The sequence below is a fragment of the Serinus canaria genome, chromosome 3, assembly GCF_022539315.1.
Source record: "Serinus canaria isolate serCan28SL12 chromosome 3, serCan2020, whole genome shotgun sequence".
Classification (NCBI taxonomy): Eukaryota; Metazoa; Chordata; class Aves; order Passeriformes; family Fringillidae; genus Serinus; species Serinus canaria.
The window spans coordinates 55,649,988-55,673,608 of record NC_066316.1 but is presented as its reverse complement, the minus strand read 5'-3'; the positions used below and the strand labels follow the sequence as shown (position 1 = coordinate 55,673,608).

Sequence of the window (23,621 nt, the reverse complement as noted above, 5' to 3'; positions counted from 1 at the left end):
CCTGCTCCATGAAATGTGTCACACTTTCCTGAGGGTGCCTTGGGTTTGTTACACATTGAAGGAGAGTGTGAGAAAAGGGGCTTAACATGTGTTTTGTGGAAACATGCTGCTTGATAACTTACTAGGTCTCCGTGGATGAGAAGATTAGCACAAATTGCCAGCTGCATTCCAGTGTCTTGCTTTCCCTGTAAAGTATTCCTGTGCTCTGTCTTATGATGACACTCCCACACAGCTGCTGAAACAGTCTTCTTGTTGTAGTGGTTGAAGGAAATTGCTGCAATTAATTTTGCTGTCTTTCTTCTCTTTGATGTATGCTTACAATTTCTTGGACAATTTTTTTGAGATTGGGTTCAGTTCAAAACTGGTTGTGTAGGGAGGAAACAAATAGGAGGAAAAAGAAACATTTGAGGTTTCATTTATATGTGCTTATGTTTCTGTTTTGATGTAGCTACCAGGCAATGTAACGGATGATAAAGTACACATATAAATATATATAGCTTCTGTTACTCACATAAAAGTGCAATAGACAGAAATAATACTTCAAAAGTGAACAAGCTGAGGGAAAAAATGGATACAGGTGCATTAGTCAAGCTAGTTTTATATCCTAGTGACTATAAAGAATGACCAGACCATGAACTCTGAAGTTATGCCTCATTTCTTGGGTACAGCACACTGTGTTCTGAGCAATTTCTATTTGTAGTCTTGAAGCAGTTTTAATCTTCTAGTTCACTACAAACTTGACAGTTTCCCCCTCTTTTCCTTGGGTTGCAAAATAATAATCTCTTCTTCTAATTCCATATGCTGCTGCAATGAATGCTAATGGGTGCAGTGTTGAGCACAGCAGTGGGAGACATTGTGGAGAAAAAAGCTTAATGCCTTGTTCACCAGATTTTATGAATGAAGAAGGGGAGAGCTAAGCCCTCCCAGTTTCATCATGTGAAAGTTTTTGCAGTCAAAAGAGTGTTAAATTAGAATGTGACACTTCTAAAGCTTCCAGATATGGGTGGAAATGTAAAGCAAGACAGTGAAACTTTAATTCCTAAAGAATTAAACAGAATTATTGGAAATAAAAGTATAAAAACAGTATTTTAGGGACAGTCAGAAAGACTGGGGTTAATCCTTAATTTTAGTTAAAATAATTAATGTTAGTTTAGAAGAATGGCTGAAGCTGGCCATTGGTTGTGTTATCATGCAAATCTAATTTTATATATTTTTAAAAATGTTCTTAAATTGTGTTATGATGACCTTTAAGTCTTTTTTATAGCTCTTATAATTAAAGGAACAAAAAGGATAAAAAACAGAACAATGGAGATATTTTTACACCCTAACATTTGTGGGAAAAATGAGGTGCAGAGCAGTAGCAATGAGCTGCCTGTGGTACAGTAGCTCTCCAGGCTCCCTTTAACCTAGTTTTGTTCACTTGCCATCCCTGTCCTGTCTCCCATGACCATTTGATGATGTGACATACCTGCATTGCCTTTATCCACCCTGGGGTTTTCCAGAGCCTCTTGATCTAGCAAGGTCTGTCTCCTGTGCTGCAGTACAGGCCAGGCATGCAGGGCTACCCAGGCCAGCTCCAGCACCCTGGCTGTGAGCCACCCCTGGCTTGCTGCTCCTTCTGACACCATCAGGGCACTGCCCATTCCAAAGTGCCTTTCCCAACTCGAGTGCCTTTCCCAAGCAGTAAGAGGATGTAGTAAAAGCACGTAGGTGCACTCCACAAAAGAGGAAAACAACTGGGAAGTATTTGATCATTAGTTTTAAAATTCTCCCCTAGTAACTGTGTATTGAATCAACCAATTGAAACCTTGCAAGGGCAGGCTGGGGTAATTTAAAAAGCTCTGAAAGATTCTACCTCAGTCTGCCTCCTCTCCCCCCTTCCAGATTATATGTTTACTTGAAAACTGTGGTTGCTTCAAGAGATTGCTCAAAGAGTGATTGCTTAACGAGACCTTTTGCCTTGAATGATTTTTTTTTTGACAGCCACAAAACCATCACTTCCATTTGGTTTAGGTTGTGATTGGAGCATAGCCTGGTACTTTAGTGAGGAGGTCAAACAAATGCTGAAAACCTCATACTGTCTTGGATGCAACTGAACAGACAAAAAAGAAATCCAAGTCATTCTGGACATGACCTCAAGTCTTAGGGCAAATTTACACAAAGTATAAACTCTCCGAGTTGGTTGGTGCTCCCTGAGTGCTCCTCGGTGGCTTTCACGCTCTTCCTTCTTGACAGGTTATTTCATCAATGGTGTGAACAATTAAACCAGCAGAAGAGACCAGCCCTAGATGGGTGGGGAAAGGGAGGAGGGGAAAGAACGAAGTAGAGAGGACAGCTTGTATTTATGAGTCTGTCTTTTGAGTTTGTAAAAGTCAGTTAAGAATGCATAAGCAGCCCCAGGAATTATTTTAGCTGCATCTGCTTTTGATGGAAAACATTTTGTGTAGCTGTGACCTCTTACAAAAATGACAAATCCCCAAAAAACCCTCCAAACTACTTGCAACTGGCCTGAGTACTGGTATAAGTTTAATGTAATGTAATTAACTGTGGCAGAGACAATAAAGAAAAGATGTATTACCTCACCTCATCTATTTTAGTCAGCAGCTAATAAATTTTGTGTAGTCTCTTTCTTCACCTGTCCAGGAAAAACTTCGGAGGACAATCTTCAAAGAAAAGCCTTCACATGCAGCTGCAGATGGGATGTTCCTACACTCAAAATCACAGGGAATAGCTGCTGTTCCATTCTCAATAGCCAGACAGTGGCTTTTATTTGCAAGCCTGAACTTGCTGAGAAATGCCACAGCTCGCAGTGCTAAAAGAACCATAAAGTAACATCTTACTGTTGTCAAAGTGTACCCTGAAGGAATTATCATTAACATGCTTTAAATAACTGTTGTATAGTACTGCAAGAATTTTCCATGTAATAACAAACATCACATTTTATTGATTAGTTGAAGAGCTTGTTTTCCATACAGAAAATATATGTATGTCTCCCTTCTTGCTTTACAATACAAGTAGCATAAACTTTCACTTGCAAACTGGCAGGCAGCCTTCACTTACAATAATCTTACTCAGTAATTGTTATAATCATTATTGGCAAGATTTATTGTTATTTGAATAAGTTTTAAAACTGCTTGTTAAGAGGGTGAGGAAAACTTACGCCTAAGATTTGTTTTGTGCAGGTTGTTACCTTGCCTAGCTTGGTGAGACCGATTAATGTTAATACTTGTATACTTCCCTGCATCCAGCTTTTCTTCTCACATTTTAAACAATTTCTCCCCTAAATCTAACTTCTTAAAGCTTTTTTTCTTTTTTCTCTAAGTTCAGTTGCTTCTGTTTTTTTTTTTTTTTTTTTTACCTTTACTGATTTGCAAGAAATGGAACTTTCACCTGGGCTCAAGTAGTCTTCAACTCAAATATTTTTGTGGTTGAAAGGATGACAGTGTGCTGAGACATCTCTGTCCTAATCCTGCCTCCTCCTGCATGAGGTACTTAACCTCCCTGTGTTCTATCTATAAAATACGTTTAATAATACTTAATGGTTTTACTGCCCTTTGAAAATGTAAAGTGCTATGTGAGTGCCAATTACTTTTATTATGTTCCCTGATGGAAGGCCTCAACATATTTGTGTTAAATGGTTACTGCTAATGCACTTTCTGGAATAATCTTTGGTTAACAAAGTGCAACCATTGCAGAAAACCCCCTGTGTTTAAGTCAAGGCTGACACAGTGACAGGTGTGAGAAAGCCAGGACTTGGCCGCACTTGGATTCACTGGGCACATTTGTGTCCTGGCTCAGGGATGGGCTTGAGCCACAGCACTGCCCAGCTCGTCTTCTCTCCAAGGAGGAAGTCTTGAGCTTCAGACATACAGCCTCACCATCCACCATCATAGGAGAGATCTTCAGGCAGTCAGATAAATCCTACAGAATAATTTGCTTGTGCTGCTCTTCAGAGAGAACTTGCGGTGCCTGAAATTCACAGGAGCACTTCCCAGCTAAGGGCTGGCTCTCATGCTGAGTATTCCTGCAGACCCCCAGGAGGAACATGGTCCATCTCCCTAGGAGCATAGCCAGCCAAGCTGGTTTTGTGCTGGAGGATTCTCATGTTTCTCTCAGGCAAGGCATCAGTATTTCATAAAAATGTGGCAAGGATTTGGCAGGAGAAGAGAATGTATGTCTGACCAGTGCAATTGTCTGTCACTACCTCTCACTTTTCTCATGGAAGTGTTTCCACGGCCCTTAATTCTAATTGTGCTTGGTGCAAAGTATTGCTTTGAGTATGTGAAATTCTACTTGCTTAACTTATTCACAAGCTTACTCTGGCATAGGAAACTTGAAATAGGACAGTATTTAATATATCTGATATAGGCAGGGTGCACTTGGTCATAGTTTAGACTGGTGTGTACCTGAGGAGAGAAGGAGAGGTTCCCATACTGAGCAAGGAATTGGCTATTTGGACCAGGAATGGCCTCAGGAACTTTTTAAATTCCTCATTCTGAAAAGATAGGGACTGGACAGGTCTGAAAAAGCATGTACTTTTTGCACAAGCAGAAAGCGTTGAGTGAAGTGATGATAACTTTACATATTCCTGGAAAGGAGCTGAACCTGTTCTCATTTACCTGAGAAATGCATTTCAGAATCATCACATTGCAACTTTTAAGTGGAGGCAGAACAGACTAGCTCCTAGAAATGGGATCTGAAATAAAAGTGACAAATGTGACATCCCTGCAGCATCCTGCTCCAGGGACAGTGTCAGGTAGGGAGTTTGGCTGGATGGTCAACCTGCCAAACTGCTAGGCAACTTTCCTAAGGCCAGCTCAGGGAGGGTGGCTCCATTAGAGGTGAAGAGCAAAAGCTTGCTTGATCTTGACTTTCAGTATGAATACAGACTGTGAAAGCGGGACCTTATCTTCCTTCTGACTTCTAGGGTTTTTGCCCAAAACCTCAAACATTCCTAACTGATATTAAGTTTACACCAGTAAATTGTAATTTTTGTTTTTCAGAAAGAAAAACAAAAATTAATTTAAAACCATTAGAGCTGAAAATTTAAAAATGTGAAGTACAATTTTCAAAAGGAATTAAGAGTAATTAAGAGCAGATGCTGTTCTCTTTGATCTCAAGAAATTCAATTTCTGACAGATTGTTTACACTCAGACGAGACAGTGTGTAAGTTTGGATTGGTATGCTGCTATACTATAATTATACAGGCAGAAAAAACAGAGAATTGTGAAAGAGCAAACAAGGTAGTTAGATGCTCTTAAAACTGTGCCACTTGCTTTGTGTTTGCCTTTCAGATTTACTGAGCTCCCAGGAGCTCAGTAAATTGTAGCTAATTTTTTTCTGACCGCACTTACAGAAACAAAAGCAATATCCTTTAAAAAAAAAAGAAATAACAAAACTACTCTTCTCGCAAAATATTTGGATTGAAAATGTTGAGGTTTAGAGATCTTTGATCTTCAGTCTTCAAAATAAGTCTTGATTTAAAACACTGGTGTTGTGTAAACAATTAAACCAATATGTCCGTGTCATACTGTAAGTGCCCTTAGGAGGAAGAACTTAATAAAAGTGTTTTATAATTTTGGTCTGAAGGTATGTGGAAAGAATTAGGAATGAGTAGCATTATAGAAATAGCTGTGTGGATACTGAGGCTCAAAGAAAACAATGTTTGTGGTTCTCTGATTCACTTGGCCTCAGAATTTGTTTTTCTCTGCTGTTGTGTACAGACAAGGCTATAGTCAAGGTGTGGGTTTTAGCCACCTCTTAACTAAGAGGTTTCAGGGCTCAGCCTTAAAGGTTGAAGAGGCTGAGTGATCTGTGCAATTTCAGAACAGAATGTCATCTTATGTGCTAGATAAATGCATAGATGCAGTCTCACCACTCTCTTTAAAGTGGAGAGGTTGGGTACCAAGCTTGTGGCATTAAAAAAGGCACAGATTTCACCACTTGATCAAACAATGGTCACCGAGGTATTGGTCCTTCAATGTGCTTTAGGTTAGAAGGAACAGATGTTTTTCCTCTCTATGGCTGTTTTTTTTGAGAACAGAACTTGCCTAGAATTATTTTGCTGCTTGCCTTTCATCTACTTAGATATTTTTCTCGATACAAGCCACTCTTTATTTTGTTGCTTTATTGGATGGTTGCTAGCAATTAGGTTGCAGCACCCACGACTACTTTCTGCTGTCTTTGCCAACCTCATTAGCGCTCTGTTCCAAATGTGGTTTATTACATGACTGTCACATGACTGAGGTTGTTGTAAACAACAACCTTTTTCAGTGGTTGCTGCCACTTTTCAAAACACTGCATTAAGACAGAAAAAAAACCAGTGGTCTGTCTGGACACATTTAAGACACAAAATTTCGGTGTTCTGATTTCCCATAACTTTTTTGTAGAGTTCAATATCCTGGTTTTGGCCATAGGGGGTATTATAAAATTTTCTGTTACTGTTAAGTTAAAGACATAGCAGACAAGCTGGCAGGATGTTTAAGAGTTTAGTGTTCATCATATTCATAACTTTGCTGGGAAAAAAAAGGTCTGAATATCAGTGATAAAATTATGGATGTTATGAAGTTGAATAACGTGATGAAGATAAGGGCAGACTGAAACGGCCTGCAGTCCTGGTCTCACTGTCTCTAAAAGAATATAGCTGAACTGGAAAATGCTCCAAGAAGGACAACAACATTGTTTCAAAGATGAACAGAATAACTTTCATCTATGAAGTGACTGAATATACTTATAATATTTGGAAAAGAGAAGTGAGATGATGACCTGGGGAATGATGGAATCTTCCAATGCAATAATAGATTTTTCAAGAGATAGATGTTTGTTTATTTCAGAACAACAGGAGATTGTGATTTACATAGGGTTAACTAAGAGTAGGAAAGTTCTTACTGGAGACTACTGCTTCAGAGTACATAAAACATATCTGAAGTGCATTAAATGCCAAGTCGGTTCAGAAAGCACCTGGAGAAACTTGGAGGGAAAAATGTTATAGGACATCAGTCACAAAAAGACCATTTCCAGCTCTGCAAGTCTGAGCTGTATACCTCTGGAACATGAAGAAACTTCTGGTGGAAGCCTGTTTTTCCTGCTGTATTTTTTGCCATAAACATCTGGTATCATTTTCTGTTGTAAATGGGATACTTTGATAGATGGAGGTTTGCTATTGCTTTTAAAACTATTTTTTGCTTTTCCTTTACTTAGCTTCAAAGCATCTGGAGACTCATTCTTTATGACATGATAATGTTTATTTTCTTCCAAAAATTGTTTGACATTCATCTTTTAGGTACACATCATGATAATTAGGAGATAAAGGATAAACATATACCTTGGATTAGAGTTGGATCACATGTAGAAAGAAGGGTTTCTTTGTATTTTTTTTTACATTTACTTAACTGATTTTGAGCAGTCTGAACACCCTATAGTTGTGTCTTATTAGTAGAAACTGCAAAATTATGATAATGATCCTCAAATATTAGTAAGTGACAGTGGATGACTTCCTGTTGAAGGATTGAATCTGCAATGACACTGGGTATTGGGTCTCAGAGAATGGTAATTGCTGTGGAAATTGTTTCTCATAAAATGGGTAGCTACTTATTTGGTCAAGTCACTAAGGCAAATGATGAATCTATTAGTTTCAAAATGATTGATGAAATTTCACACACACACACACACACACGCACACACACACACACATACATACATAAACATGCATTGGTAGTGGTTATTTCAGGGAACTGAAGAGTGCACAATGTATGTTACTTAGCAATACATGAAAGTCCTCTGAGCTTTATGTTGTTCCTTACTGCAGTCAAACAACTTAGGCCATAAACCACTTTTCTCAAGGTGTATGCTTTACCAAATACTATTCCAGTATTCCTTGTGTTGCCCAAACTCCCAGGTTACTGCCTTCCTTTTTTTTAAGATGGTGGGATCATACAATTTTGGATTGCCAAATCTACTTGTCATGCTTGGCAAAGAAGGGCTTTTAGTAACTTTTGCTCTGTGGATCCACTCCTGCTATGGAGTGTCTTATTGTCTAAAGGAGAGAGATTTGTGTCATATTGTCACTCATGCAGCACATGTTGCTGCTTTATACTAGAAAGGAAAATCACTTAATTTGAACATTTCAGTTATGCTTTCTACAGAGAAGTTTATTTGCCCCTTACTCCTAGCTGGACACACTAAAGATCATTCTAGCTTTTCAGAAATTAAGATTTCCATATTCCTACAAGAATTTCTTGTACATTCATAATGTTTGTTGTTGGCAATCACTTGGAAATGCTGTTAATTTGAAAAAAAGAGGAATGGTCTAGGCATGGCTTTTATTCTCTAAGCATCTTTCTCCTACCAAATGTATGATACATGTCAGATAGGATGGACTAGAGGCAACCAGGTTATTGATATTGCTTGATATAAGATCATGGAATTAGTCATTCTGGTATATGAGAGTGAGATGTAGGTTACATCCAAACTGCATCCAAATTAGTTAATTTATCAACAATGAAGTCAATGTCTGTCTTCTTCCTTAACGCACAGTAATAAAAAATTTAGAATTAAAAAATACTGTCTGAATAATTTTCAAAACTTTTCAGCATGAAAAGAGTACTGAAATTTGAGAATTATGTGCACATCTACACATAATTTCAGCAACACTAAAGTGCAACATGCTCTACATGATTGACTGACTAATGGTTTATCCATAATTTAATTTAAACTTCTGTTACATCATTCTGAATTAACTTTCTTGAACAAGAGTATGTCTTAAAAGAATTATTAGATCTTAATTAATGTTTCAAATGAGAGAAAATTCAAGGAAATTTAATGTGATGCTTAGGTGATGACTACTTTTGTTGCTAACAATGCCCCCTAATTTGCAGTCTGACTTGAAGCCAGTCTAGCTGCCAGCATGGGCTTCTCTCTGTTATGCCATTACCTTCTGTAATGATATTCTCTTTTTCTTTGGATCTTTATCCATTGCAGTCCTTCAACCTCTCCAGACTATTTAGCTTCACAAAGAGTAACTAAATTCCTCTGACTCTTCACCAGAGGGCATATTTTTCAATGCTTTATTAATTTTGATCTTCCTCTACCTTTCTGTCTAACTTCTCATCCCACTTGCAGGATGGTTATCAGATTCAGGTAACACCGAGATAATTAAACTTTCTTATGCTCTCAGACTTTTAATAAAGTTCTTTGTCTTCATTAGGTATTTCCCAAATGCCAACAGGACATAGTCTGAGCTATGACTTCTGTTTTTTCCATGTCATTGTTAAAAATTGTCTATGGTAAAGAAGTAAATTGTATGTCCTTCCTTTAGAAATACTTCAGTTCAGTTCATACACTTTTGCCATACTGAAATATGAAATTTAAAATATTTTCATTCAGTGAATGTGCTTCATGGTTCTACAGTATTAGTTATCTTACAGAACTTTGTTTCATCAAAACTATTATTTTATAGAATTTTATTTTTTATGGTTTGGATTGGAAGGGATATTAGAGATGACCTAGTTCCACCAACCCCCTTGCCATGGGCAGGGACACTTTCCATTAGACCAGATTGTTCAAAATCCCCTCCATCCTGGCATTGAACACTTCCAGGGATGGGGATCCACAGCTTCTCTGGGCAGGATGTTTAGTTCTGCCAACTAAACTAACTAGCTAGTTTTATCAACAACAAGATAATAAATTTGGAATGTCACCTAAAAAGCCATCAAGGCAATAATTATGTATTGTTTTTTTAAGGCAATACTTAATAGGAAACCTGGTGTTTATTATTTGTTCTCCATATACAGACATTTTCTTTCTGCCAGTTTTGTGTTTGAGTGCTTTAACCAATGCTTTGTAGTTAGGAATGTTGCTCTTTTAAGTTTCAGCTCTATTGTTCAAGCTGCTTGGTGACTCAGGCAAGTGCCATTTCATCAGTCTTTGAAGTCTGGAAATAATTTTTTGTACTTGGTAATAAAGGAAAAATACAGGAAAAAGCAATTATTTATTTCCTCTATTGTTACCACACCCATGAAAACAGCAGGTATTGCAACTGCCTAAATTCACTTCTAATGATTAATAGGTGAGTTTTATTTCAAATGTGTCAGAGCTGTTTCCTTTTATTGGATGCTTTCTAACCAATAGATTGATTAGCTCCCTTGGATATTTTCATTAAATGTAATTATATGAAAAACTGTTTTACCAGACATAACAGTATTTTCTAAGTTATTGTGAACTGCATTTTGTTTATTCTCTACCTCTTTCTTATTTAAAAAACATATTTTGTGGCACATAATTTAACTTTTAAAATATGTGCCTTTTTTCTTCCTTTTTCTCAAGATAATATTCAAGTGTATGTCAGTATATTCCTCAAAATTGAATCAGTATATACCTTCAGAGAGGACACAACACAGAAGAAAAATCCCTGCTATTTTAGGGCTGGTAAGGGAATTTAGATGTATTCTGTATTCTGAAGATTAGAATAAATCATTACAATTACCCCAAAAAATTATGGCAAGGTTCAATAATGTGTTTCACTTGTAACACTGAGTAAAAGATAAATAAGACCTATTTTAAGGCAACTTCTCCACGTTTTATTTTAGGAAACTCATTCTAATTTCAAGGAATAACTTACGCAAGATCTAATAAATCATATTATGCAATCTCCACTTCTGTTATATTTCTGCATTGAAAATAACATTCATGAAAAATGGGAATTCAAAAGAGACAATAATTCAATCTCTTGCATTAAATGAACTCAGGAAGGACCACTGTGATTATGGTTACATGTGTACCTTCACCATTATCCTTTCTTTTTAATTTTTTGTAGTATTGTTATTAGCCATCTCTTCTTTTCCATTTATTGTTTCTAAACAGTGTTTAAATACAAAGTACTTATTTCTTCATGTTCTGTAGTCCAGTAGGAATATAAACAGGTGTTTCGTCGGTGAATTCTGACTGCACAAATATCACCATTTGCTCCATAGCTTTTTTGAAATGGTCTGTTGGTCCCTCTTCCACATAGGTATCACAATTTCTTCACAGTGAATTGTCCTTGAGTCTGTCTGAGCATTCCACCAAGAGAATTGGTCTGGGGTTAGCTGATTAGAGCTGTCACTTCATTTTATAGCAGGCATTTTTCCATTTTGCCTCATGCCTCAGGCAGCGTGGTGCTGGAGCAGACAGACGCCCCTTTCGGCAGCGTGCACCTGCATTCCCGTGCCCTGGCAACAGGTGTGGGGATGGAGATGCTGTCCAGGCTCTTGTCCTGATTTTTGGGAAGAGTACAGCCAGCACAAAAACAGTAGGCTAGGAAGTTCTGACTGTTCTGACACTGGGAACCCCAGTGGACAAAACTCAGCCCAAACTATGAAGAGAACAAATGTCTGTTTCATTGCTCTTTTTGGTTATCCAGCTCCAAAGCACTTTTAAACCTAATTCTCTGAATAATGTTATTCCACTTACAAAACTGGAGTGTTTTTACTGTCTCCTGTTTATTCTTTCAGGATTTGTGGATTTAACACTCCATGATCAGGTCCATCTACTGGAATGTGCCTGGTTAGAGATACTGATGATCGGCTTAGTCTGGCGCTCCATGGAACACCCAGGAAAGCTTTTGTTTGCACCTAACCTGTTACTGGACAGGTCAGTCTGCATGTTGCTGTCAATTATTTAAGTCAATTTATTTCTGCTGCAATCAGATTAATTTTTAGCATGATACCATCTCACCTATACTACAATGTGACTGCACATCATATGTCAAGCAGGCTTATGGTAGGTGAGACTGGAAAACAAATGCTCAGGAATGTGATAGTGGTCATTTATTAGACAAGTATCACACCTGAGATTCATCTGCTGCTTGAAGTGCTTTCTTTCAAAGGCAGCAGTAAATTTCTCTTATACTCTGTACTTTGTTGCAGAAGTAATTTAAATTAAAAAAACTGATCACCATTCATTTAATTCAGATAGTTATTTTTGTTCATTTAAAATCCTCCTAATTTTTCTTAGAATGAATTTATCCAAGCAGCCAGACAAAATTTTGGAAGAAAATCCTCATAGAATCTCAAGTGCAGTTTTATTTATTCATAGAGAATATATTAAGTTGGGGTTATTTTTCCTCATGAAAACTGGAGACAAATATGACAAACATATACTTGCTCCCTTCACTAAACGGTTTTTTTTTTTTTAGCCAGTCTTGCTAATATGCTAAGTATTTCTGAGAAAAAAAAAATCATCTGTACTGTATGAAAAATCCTGGATTTTAGCCATGAGTCTTGATGTTAAAAGGAGGAAAACTGACAATTCAAAATATATTTTCTACTATCTTAATGTAAACTCATGCTCTCTTTTCCTAGTCATGTGAAAAAGTTCATGAAAAAATTCAATTAAATTTTCAGACAAAATTTCTTAGGACAGAGTAATCTTAGCTATTAGTGATCCTCTTAGTTGAAGACTACTGCCCACATATCAGAGCTGGCAGGGGAGAGCTTCTGTGCACAAAGGTAATTTCAGGGCAGACTTTGGCATCTTGGTCTAAACTGGAAGTGGCAGAAGAGCCAAACTGAGATGGAGTATACAGAGGCAGCTAAGAGCTGTGCAAGCTCCTGACCTCATCAGGTAGCTGCCAAGGCAGAGGGGTGGCAACAGAAAGTCAAGGGCAGTGCCCTCAGCTACTGCAGCTACCAGGTGTGTAAGTTAATCAAAATTCTCATTAGCAGAAAAATTTCTTATGATCAACTTGCTCTGTTGACTGTGGGGTACTGAGTTTCCATGGTTGCATTCATGCAGTGTTAATCCTTTGATTCCCTGCCCTTTATTTGCACACACCCCCCAGGACTTTCAGCATTTTAGTAAAATACAAATGATCATACCTAACAGGATAAAATGTAATATTTCCCAGTAATAGAGAAATGTTTATTGCCTTAGGAAAAATCCTATTTCACTTGTGTAAGCACAATGATCTGTTAGCTGTGGAACTAGAAAAGTATAAAAATACATTCTCATTTTACATACAGAAAATATCTGTTAGTCTAAATGTAAATATAGTCTTCACAAAAAGCTGCAACGGTTTTGAAATAATTTTGAAATTTTGATCTTCTTCAACTTAAAATCCACATGCTCTCAGTAAAACGGAGTTTGAGCAATTGATTCACACAGTTTTAAGTCAAAAGTTGGATTAAAGAAAACCATTGCATGCAACTAGAACCACATATTACTTCAGGGCTCTTTGTTTTCTAAGTTTCAATTGAGACTGTAAAAATGTATCTATTACATCTTCTAATTTTCGAATAATAAGAAACATGTTTCTAAGTCATCATATGCGTGCCTCACTCCATTTGGTAGGGATATTTGCAGAAAGTAAAATAATAAATTACTTGACTCTGGGAAGCACTGATATGCTAATCAGTTAAATAACTCTTAATTTATTTGTTAATTAGTACTAAAAATATTTTGATGTGTTAATTTTATTTGGGCAAATTGGCTTTTGGGAATGTTATAGAGAAAAAAACCTGTTGTTTGTCAGGTTTGAGAGGACAGGACAGACACTGTTTCAAAGCCTGTTTCTCTCAATGACGTCCTTCCACTCCATCAAATATTCATAGAACCATAAAATGGTTTGGGTTGGAAGGGACCTTAAAGATCACTAGTTCCAACCCCCCTTCCATGGCCAGGGACACCTTTCCCTAGACCACATTGCTCAGAGTTCCATCCAACACTCCTATATTTAGTGAAAACTCTATTGTTAATACACTTTCTGTATGCCTCTAGATCTCTGTGATCATTCTGTTGCAGACATCCTCTCTGATTTGAGCACCCTTTTCATTTTAGCATTCAGGCTTATCCTGATTCTAACAGATTCTTCCTGTCAAGGGTCTTTGATATAGGTAATCGTTTGTATACATCTGTTCCTAAAGCTTAGGTCGCACCAAATTTTATTATACAACTTTTTTTGCCCTTTGGCTAGATATATACAGTCTTGTCTTGTTAACTTCTATCTGAAATGTCATAAAAATAACCTTTCAGCTTTGCTGGTTTTTGAAAAAAAAACAAAACAGCAAAGCTGAAAGGTTGTTTTTAACCTTCTTCTCCCAACTCACTCCTCCTACTTGGGTCATACTACACATATGCTTGTCTTGTCTCTGAAGATCTTTTGGAAACTGTCTTTTCTATTTCTATGCAAGTCAACCAGTTACATTTTAAAATAAATACTTCTTTAACTCTCCTTTGTGACAATTCGCACTTGGAAGGCTTCTTGAAAAAATCTGGAAATCAGACCTTAGTTAATAATTCTGTGTTGCTTTTTAAAATTTTTCTTGCCTGTAAGAAAATAATTACACGACAATTAAGTTGACAGTATGTGTAGACTGCTGTCTTCTGTATGGATGAATATAATCCCATTATCTCTTTTTCTTCCCAGTCTGCATTGTAATTAGAAGTGTATTTTGTGAGGTAATGCATCCTTTCTTATTCTGTTAATGCATTACCCAAATACTTGAGTCTTGGTTCAAAATTTTAACAGTTTGCCAGTTACATAGGACTAGTAGATATTAACAGTGTAGAACTGCTGCTATTAAAATGCTCAAATGACAATAATTATAGATTAGAAAAACAGTCTCAATCAGGAAATACAATGGCTCCAAGTGTTTGCAATTAATGTACAGTACTTACTAAAATCAAATAATAAATTCAAGATTTTATATTCTTTTTGAAAGTTTTTGAAAGTTAGTATATTGTAGAAGGCAAATTTAGAAGTAAAGGCTTAGATTTCTAGTAGTACAAGCCAGATGTTTCCTGTCTGGAGGGTTCCCAAGAAACTAGGCTTTAAAAATGTCATTAGACATTTTGAAGAAAATGTAATGTTTCTTCTGGAATAAGAAAGTCATATTTTACTTTATTTTTGAAGGATTTGTTGCATTCAGATATCATGCTGATCCCAGGTTACTCAGAGGCTTGAAACATAATTATAAAGAAACTCTTGATAGAAATAGCTGGATTGCTGAATCTCACTTGAAACATTCTCAGTTTCAGCAAAATGGGAAATGCAGTGCTGCATTTTAAAAAGGAAGCCTGGTGGCCACAGTAAAGAAGCTAATGGGATGCCATCTAAAGAAGAGAATTGGATGAAATTGAATGAAAATGGCATAGTGATAAAGAGTCACTGTGCATTTTGTAAGAGGAAGCCATGAATACCTTGAAGTCATTTAAGACATTAGCAAGCAAGTAGATGACGGAAATCTTGTCGAATTTCCCAAAAACATTACACAAGTTCAAATTTTATGTAGACAAATGTGATCAAATGTGTATAGGAGAATAATAATTCTGATCTTCCTAAACAGCATTCTGAGTTGATCTTTCCATCTCACTGTTACCAGCAATTAGTTCTATAGAACCAGCAGTTCTTTGCTTGCTAGTAGTCAGAGACTGCAGGTTTCCTTCCCCTCGAGAATCTTTACAACAGGAAATAGAAATAATACAGATCATTGCCATTCCTCTGTTTAATTCTGTGCTTCATCTGTGATTAGAAAACTGTGCCTTTCTGATTTTCTTTGTCTTGACAGTAATATTGAAAGAATAAGAGAGGTACCCAGAGGTGTTGCACAGACAGTTAAAGAGAGATACAAGCTCTGCTACAAAGACTAACTGACTGGACTGACTTCTCTGCCTGTGATACTCATTAGGAGAATGGGAACAAAGTAAAGATGATAGGAGTTGTAAAAAGTCATGAGCACATTGAGAAGATGTGTGATAATCCAGAAGTTATTATCTCTTCCAGCCCAGCACTGGAGGTAGTCACTTGAAACGAGCAGATCCAAATGCCGGTGTGCTTAGCCCACAGTTAAATATACCTTTGATATGAGACTGTATGGCTGTCTTCATGTTATTTTCTACTGTTATTTTCTTATCATGGTTATAAAAAATCTCTCGTGGCAAAAAAAAATCTGTCTAGGGACTTAAAAAATTTCAATTCAATGCAGTCAGTATTTTGGTGTTTCTATCGGGTTTTTTGCTTCTTTTTATGGAGAAAACAAATCTGGTTTTCTGGACTCATTTTAATCTGGAAACTAACTTCTACTTTCAGTGCTTGATGGAGATTTTTCATTCTTTCTAAATAGACGAATTTTTCTTTCACTGACTTTTGTATTAAGCAATGTGGATCCTTTTAAACTGCAACTAACATAAATAACAGAAAACCTTACAGCATTCACTGTGTGACAGGGTAGCTGATTAATTTACTGCTTTCATGGCTCTTTTTCTGAACTTTTCTCACTATATCTGAAAAGAATCTTTTACATTTTTTATGTAAATATTTTGATGGACATAAAATTAGATACAATAGAAGAGCATCAAGATGAAACCTGAGTATATTTTTCTAGTCCCTCAACTTGTAAAATGTTCTAAATGTCTGAGGACACCCCACTTGTCTGTCGCTTGAGTAAATGCATGACATTTCATGTGAAATTGTGGATGCATTAATAAACATTTATTAGACTTATTAGAAAAAAAATGAATCCCAATTGCTTGATTCAGAATGCTTCCTTACTGACTTTCTGCTTGTATTTATTTCAAAAGGGAAAAGTCCATAGGCAACAAATATATCCTAATCTGCTCTTCAAAATGGATTTGAAAAGTGATTGTACCTTTACTTTTCATTACATCTTTAAGAGCAGTAGATTCCATCCAGAAAACCCAGCTCAAAAAATCATCTTGTCATTAGGCTACTTGCTTGATAGAGCTGAACGGATTAACTTGTAGACAGTGAAGGAATCTCTTGAAATAATTAGGTTTCTCTTTCATCTTTCACTCTATAGTTGAATTTTGAGATGCATTATTGTACTGCAGACTCCTTAGAATGAAAAAACCCGTACTATTACAAGAGACAGAATGATAAAACTTAAAAGAATGAAAAATTACTGTCTCTTTATTGGGAATCAGTTTTCACTGTCTTTTTGGGGGAAACTCAAAGACTACCCAATTCTGTAACTCAAACAACTTAAATGTAAAATAAGGACAAACTTTCCAGAGTCTGGAGAAGTGCTGGGTAATGCTCAAAGTGATGAATTCTTTAAAAAAGATAAAAAAAGAAAGCTCCCTCTCATTATGATTTCCACATCTTCACAGTTTTCACCTGATAGATTCCTTGGGAGACTTGTAGGCACAGAAAAGAATTTTTCAAAGAAAATGAAACAATTCTGGGTTTAAGAGAGTCCCTACATAAATTATGAGATTACTTGTTCATCTAGTAACCCTGACCTTGGAAGCACAGACCCCAGTTCTAGGTTACATTGTACTGTGATGCTGTTAATTCCAAAATCAAACTTTACATTTCTGATATAGAGAGAATTTTGAAATGTTTTTTGGCTTTATGGTGACTCAGACTGAATATAAATTAAACTGAAAAAGGCCCTCCTGTAAATCAGAATAACTTTTCTTTGGCCAATTATTTTAGCTGTATTATTCCCAAATGGAGAGCCTTCATAATAATTTTCTAATTTAAATGTGACCAAAGAATAATTAGTTTTCTTAGAACTGTTATAGCAGCATTTTTGGGATTTTTTCCTACCTGGCATGTTTGTAGACCCATTTCACATTATATTTTACAAAGAGAAAAATCTTTTAAAGGTAGTTAGTAGCTAATTGTCTTTGTGTTTCAGACCTGATTAACCACTGCTCAAATGTGCAGAGTACTATTCTTAGCCTATTCACCTAGCTGGATGATCCTCTGCTCATCCAGTCAGGAAAGACACTTGGTTGGCCACCTGGCTCTGAGGGCAAGAGTCAAACATGTGGGAGCCCAGGTCGTCCATTCCATGGGGGCTGCTGAGGAGAAAGGGCTTGAGGCAGAATGGGCAGATCCTGCAGGGCAACAACTGGTTGCATATCTGGTATCAACAGCATGGATTTAACTTTCTTTTCATGGAACCTGCTGTGAGGATCAAGAATGTCAAGGAAGAGGTGAGATCCATACCATAAAGTGGGGAAAAAACATGATTTCCACAGACTGACCAACATGGTGAAGGAGCTTTAATCCAGGATGATGTGGACAGGAAAGACACAATAACAGAATATATCAGTAGGAAACCTCCCTAAGTATGTGCACATAAATATAGAACTGCCTCCAGGACACCATTGTGGGGGAAATTCCATAAACTTTCTGACAATTCAGCACAATTCAGGTGCCCTCTGAGCCAGCAGACTGCCCTCCCAGACTGCCTTAGGAAAAGCTTTAGCAGCATCTAGAGGTAGGTGATGCTCTCTCACTGCTCAGACTTGCTGTGGCAAATCTGGAGTGCTGTGTCCAGTTCTGAGTTACCCTACACAAGACAGACAGGTACATACTGTACTGAGGCCACTGATGGGCCACAGAGAGTGGATTGGAAAAACCCTCATAGAAGGAGAATCTGAGAAGACTCAGGTCTGATAAATATCTGATGGAGAGGGGAAGTATGGAAGATTCTTCTCAGTGACAGGACAAGAGGTTTTGGAGTCTCAGTCCTTGGAGATACTGAAAACCCAGCAATATATAGGCCTGAGCAGGGCCACTGAACCAGATTATTTCCAGACAATTCATGCAATATCAGAAGCTGGTAATCTGTGACTAACTCTAGGTGAAAATAACTTCAAAATAGATTTTTCCCCCCTTTTTTATTGATAAATATGCTACTTAATTTTTATGGCAAATATTTTTCAATGATGACTTTAAAATCTTCGACTAATTTTATAAATTTTGAATATGTTTTAGCTAGCAATTGACCCAAATCTTTGTTCTTAAGCTTATATTGAATAAGAAACAATGGGCTCTTAACAGCATGCTCTGGAAGAGCAGGCTGTAACACCAGCCATTGACTGTAGTCTGTGAAGTTCCCCAGGGTGTGTTAATTGAAAGCCAGTATTTAGGGATAAATGGGATGAGCAAAAGATGTTTTTACCTCTGAAGGCTTAGGAACAAGTCAATTAAAAAATCCCCTAATCCCCAAACCAAAAACCATATGGGAAACAACAAAACGGGACAGTAGAACAAGCCCTGCATATAATTAATTTGTCCCTTTCTGTAGCTCACACCTTCACGACCACCTACCACTTATTGGTTGATCTGTGTGAAGGTGCAAGCTAGATTGCTGTGATCAAAACATTTTTTCCAAAGCAAAATGATATCTCCTGGATACTGACAGAACAATAAGCATTTTTCTTTACCAGCAGCACTCGCATCTGACACTCTGATTTTTCACTTAGTAGTTTCTGCTTTTCTCTTTGAAAAGACTCCCGTTCTTTTCAGATTGTTGTTTTGTTCTAGAGCTTTGGGGTTAATTTTTTTCAGATTTTTATTTTTCTTCCTGATTACTTTCCCCCTAACCTTTTCTGCAATCTCTTGGTGTTACTGGTTAAATGCAGGATGGTCTGAAGTAAAATTTCTCTGCTGATAACAATTTTCTCATCTCTTAATGACTGATAAAGCACAGCATTGAAAAAGGGTGGAATCTTCTGTTAGTTAAGTAGCCCTATAATAGCTGTCTGGCAGTACTTAAGGCATCCAAGTAGGTGTTCTTGATTTGGTCTTAAATCCTTGCAGAGGGAGCTTTGCTGACATCCCACTTCCTTAAGCTGTTTTAGTGCATTGCTTCATATAGGAGTAGAAAGCTTCTACCAATGTCTGTTAATAGAACTAGTTTATAAAGAATACATTAATGTATATAAAGATCATCTCTGGTTTGGAAGTCTGTGTACAGACTTACTGTTCTCCTCTTACTGTGTCAGAGCATGGGCATTTGAGTTTAGTCTGTGAATGCCCTCCTTCCTAACTGGGAATGTGAATGTTATCCTTGCAGCTTTTCTCTCCCCTGTTTCCTAACCTACCTTTAGGCTTAGGAACACATCCAAGCCTTGTTTAGAGGCTTCATCACCAAGTTACTAAGTCCACTTTTGAAGGTGATGTTCCCTGTCCTTGTGCATCCCATCTGTTCTTGGCAGTCCCTTTTCATAAAGTGAAGTACCACGGTAAAAGAAGACAGAGATAACAAACACAGTCAGACTTTGTTTTGATGGTGCATCTGTCTTTAGCATTTCCCTTTGAATTAAGAGTTTGATGAGAACATCCACTGAGCCCTTGAGTCCCTGTTCCCTTCACCCAAGCATCCTTAATTATTAATTTTTACTTGATCTTGTGCTTCCGTTAAAGGCATTCCTGCTGTCTAGGTTTTTCCCAAGACTGAAATAAAATTTAGATTCTTATTCCTACATAGAGTGGAATAGCCCTGGTCACTGATACCACTATCAGTGGTAGGGTAGGCATTAGAGGGAGGGAAGCCATTATCCTCCTTTTATGTGGCACTCATTATCTGGAACACCACATCCATTTCTTACAGGGAATATATTAATGAATTTCAGTAAACAAAGTGGAGAGCCACCAAGGCCATACCCCATGCCCTGTGGCTGGAGGAAGTGGATTTGTTCCACCTGGAGGAGAAAGGGCTTTTAAATCTGCATAACCTACAGTCTACAAGGAGATTGTCAAAGCTCTTTATTAAAATGCCTGATGAGAGATTGAGAAATGGGAGTAAAAAATTGAAGCAGGGGAGGTTTTGGCCAGATCTAGGGGAGGAAAAAAGCATGATGATAAAAGTAATTAAGCTGAGAGAGGTTGTGCTGTCTCCATCCTTGGAGATTTTCAAGACCAGCATTGCACAAAGCCTTGAGTGAGCTGACCCCACTTTGAGTGGGAGGCTGGACTAAAGTCATTCTGAATTGCCCTCTGGCCTGGATGGTGCTGTGATTCTATAGACCTACTAAAGTAAATACACATAGTACTTTTATGCAGTCACTAAAGACCTTTAATTCAAATGATTTAACATTCCCCAATAGCCAAATTTAAAGGATTCTTCTGAGAATACACTGTGATGCCGTGCAGTACACAAGCTTTTGTTGTCTTCTCTTCAGTAAGATGAGAGTACACAAAGACAACAGCAAGATGGTAGGATAAAGATAATTGTTAAATCTATTACTAATTTGTCCTTCAGGAGAGATTTCTAGGCTTTCCCAGATAGGCCTCCCTATCAACTGAACACATAACTGTGAAGGTGTGATGGTATTATCAGCTTATGTTAGAAAGTTAGAAGGCAGTTCAGGGGACCTGGAGATCCCAGTTCGAGATAGTTTCTTGCTGGTTGACAAAGAAAAAAAATTGTTGTAGCCTAAATAATGATAAAAATAATAATAGAACCCTGTATAGCAAAGATACTTAGCTCCTGCAGTTCCCATTTATGTCAGTAGAGCTGGATCTGCTTCCTACTTCTGAAAATAAAGCAGAAATTTCTAGGCCATTCCATGCACTCATGAATACCTAAGCCTGGGTGTATAACTTCACCTAAAGTGCATTACCTAAAGAGGTACTCTTTTTTTTTTTTTTTTTTTTTTTTTTTTTTTTTTCCTACTGGAGTAGTCTGGTCTTTCACACACAGAGATAGCAAAACAAAAGAGATTAGGAACAATTTAGAATCTCTTAAATTTACATAATTTTTATGAATCCCCTACCATATGAGTTCAGTTGATGGGAAAGAGGCACACATGTTAGTTTAAGCACATGGAATATGTGCTGCTGGATAAGGGGTTTTTATCCAGAGGTCATACTTGTCAGCAAGAGAATCATGATTGGAATATTGATTTTTTAAACTACAGTCTATTGAACTATTTTTCTAGGAGGTTGGGAATAATCCTTACTTGCTATCAAAATGTCTGTCTCAGGAGGCACCATAAGGCATGTCAAATAGTCTGATTTTGCAAATAACTTCCTGTTCCTTTTTTTTTCTCTGATGGTAGACATGCAAATTTTGTTTAGACTGTGTAATATTTTGAAAAGCTTTGAATGCTGGCTGCAGTAGTTTTGTGGATTCTAAGAACCCAACAAATATCTCAGTCAGACATAAAGATTTTTTTTTTTTTAATATGGGTCATTTTTTGATCCGCAGAAGCTTTTTCTTTCTGCAAAATCCTGAAATACTAAATTCTTAAACTTTTTGGGGGGCATTTTTTAAGTTTATGCAAAACTATTAAAGGATTCTAGTCCTCTGTGCTAAACTCTATGGAGAGGAAATTAATCTTTCTATAGTTGTGGGCAAATATATTGTATCAGAAGCATTGGAACTTGTCCTGATGCCTTGGAGAGTGCAAAGAGGTTTCTCAGTCTGCAGTCAGAAGGGAAGATGTCTGCTTTGTCTGAGGCTGTGGCGTGGGTTCAGTCATCAGCTACATGTTCTCAACAGCACATCTGTGTTAAGACCGGAGGCAGGTGTCTATGCTGGTAGGTTTCTTGTGACAATGAAATTAGGACACGGTAATTCTTTCTCATGTTATAAATCATAGTCTGTTCATTTGGGATTTCTTTTCGCATTTTCCTGTAGCAATGATCTTCTTAATTTTGTTGATGAAAGCCATGTCTAAAAAGTATTATATTTCTAAACAGCAGATCGGATCACTCATTAAGTCTTATATCTTAAAATTTCCCTCAGGAAGGACTAATAGAAGTAAAAGTAGGTAGTTCTTGTAAAAGGTAGCAATGGAAATGACCAAAAGATCTGCAGACTAAATTTTCACAAAAAATAATTACAATCTGCATTATTTCTTCAGCTGCAGGTTGAGTGGGCAAGATGAAATTTAGTGAGTGGGAATGCCTTGTACTGTGGGCAGGAGATGGTTAATTGCCATTACTAATGAACATTTTGAGACGTTCCAAACATCAGCTTTGTTTAATGCTTCAATTTAAAAAGTTATATAATATGTGGAGTGAACTGATAGTTTTAATCAGTCATACAGACATGATTTTGGCCTCTTAGGTCCTTCTTGAGCTCATGAATAAGCTTGTTCTTTAAGGAGGGATTATATTGACATTGAACATCGAGACAAGTGTGTTGGAACATTAAAGGTTGCTCAGGCAGCTAGAAACAAGTGCAAATGTTTAGGGAGGAAGAAATGTGAAGACTTGGGACAATTTCAGTTAAAGAAAAAAAAAGAAAAGAAAGAGGAAGCAAAGTAACAACAGCAGATCACATACTCACAAATCAAAATGTAGTTTTAAACAAATCTTTTCCTCTATATAAGGATTTGGTTGAGTCAATTTAAAATGTTCCACCACGGTAATATGATGAGTTCCTGAAATTGATTTTTTTTGGAAAAACTGTACTAAATAGTTTATTTATTTTACTTGGAATACTGAGAACGGTGCTTTTGTAATCACACGTATATCAAATGTGCACAGAGTAGGAAGTCACATACTTGCTCATGAGCTGGTGAAATCAAATTGGAGGATATTGGTCCAAGGGGATGAAAAACTTATGGTACCATCAGGTTAAAACTCAATGTCTCCCCATTGATGGTATTCACACAGGAATCAAGGGAAATGTGTAGAAGGCATGGTGGAAATTTTTGACATGCTGCTGGCTACTGCTGCTCGGTTTCGCATGATGAACCTTCAAGGGGAGGAATTTGTGTGCCTTAAGTCCATCATCCTGCTCAATTCTGGTAAGTCGTGTGCTTTGCTGTCACTTGGATAATTGTGGCTGCTTCTGCATGTGGTTGAACACTTGCTGTCCTTAATGGCATTTTCATTTTGAGACAGCAGCAATGGAAAGGGGTTTTCAACACAGATG

General features: G+C 37.2%; 1 protein-coding gene across 1 annotated transcript in view; it reads left to right on the top strand.

Annotated features, from left to right (window-relative positions):
• The window catches only part of ESR1 (estrogen receptor 1), a 161,203-nt gene that overhangs the window by 124,292 nt on the left and 13,290 nt on the right, over positions 1–23,621 (top strand). Inside the window, 2 exon segments of the mRNA XM_018919943.3 lie at positions 11,490–11,628; positions 23,360–23,493. Of these exon segments, the coding sequence (XP_018775488.2) occupies positions 11,490–11,628; positions 23,360–23,493 (273 nt within the window).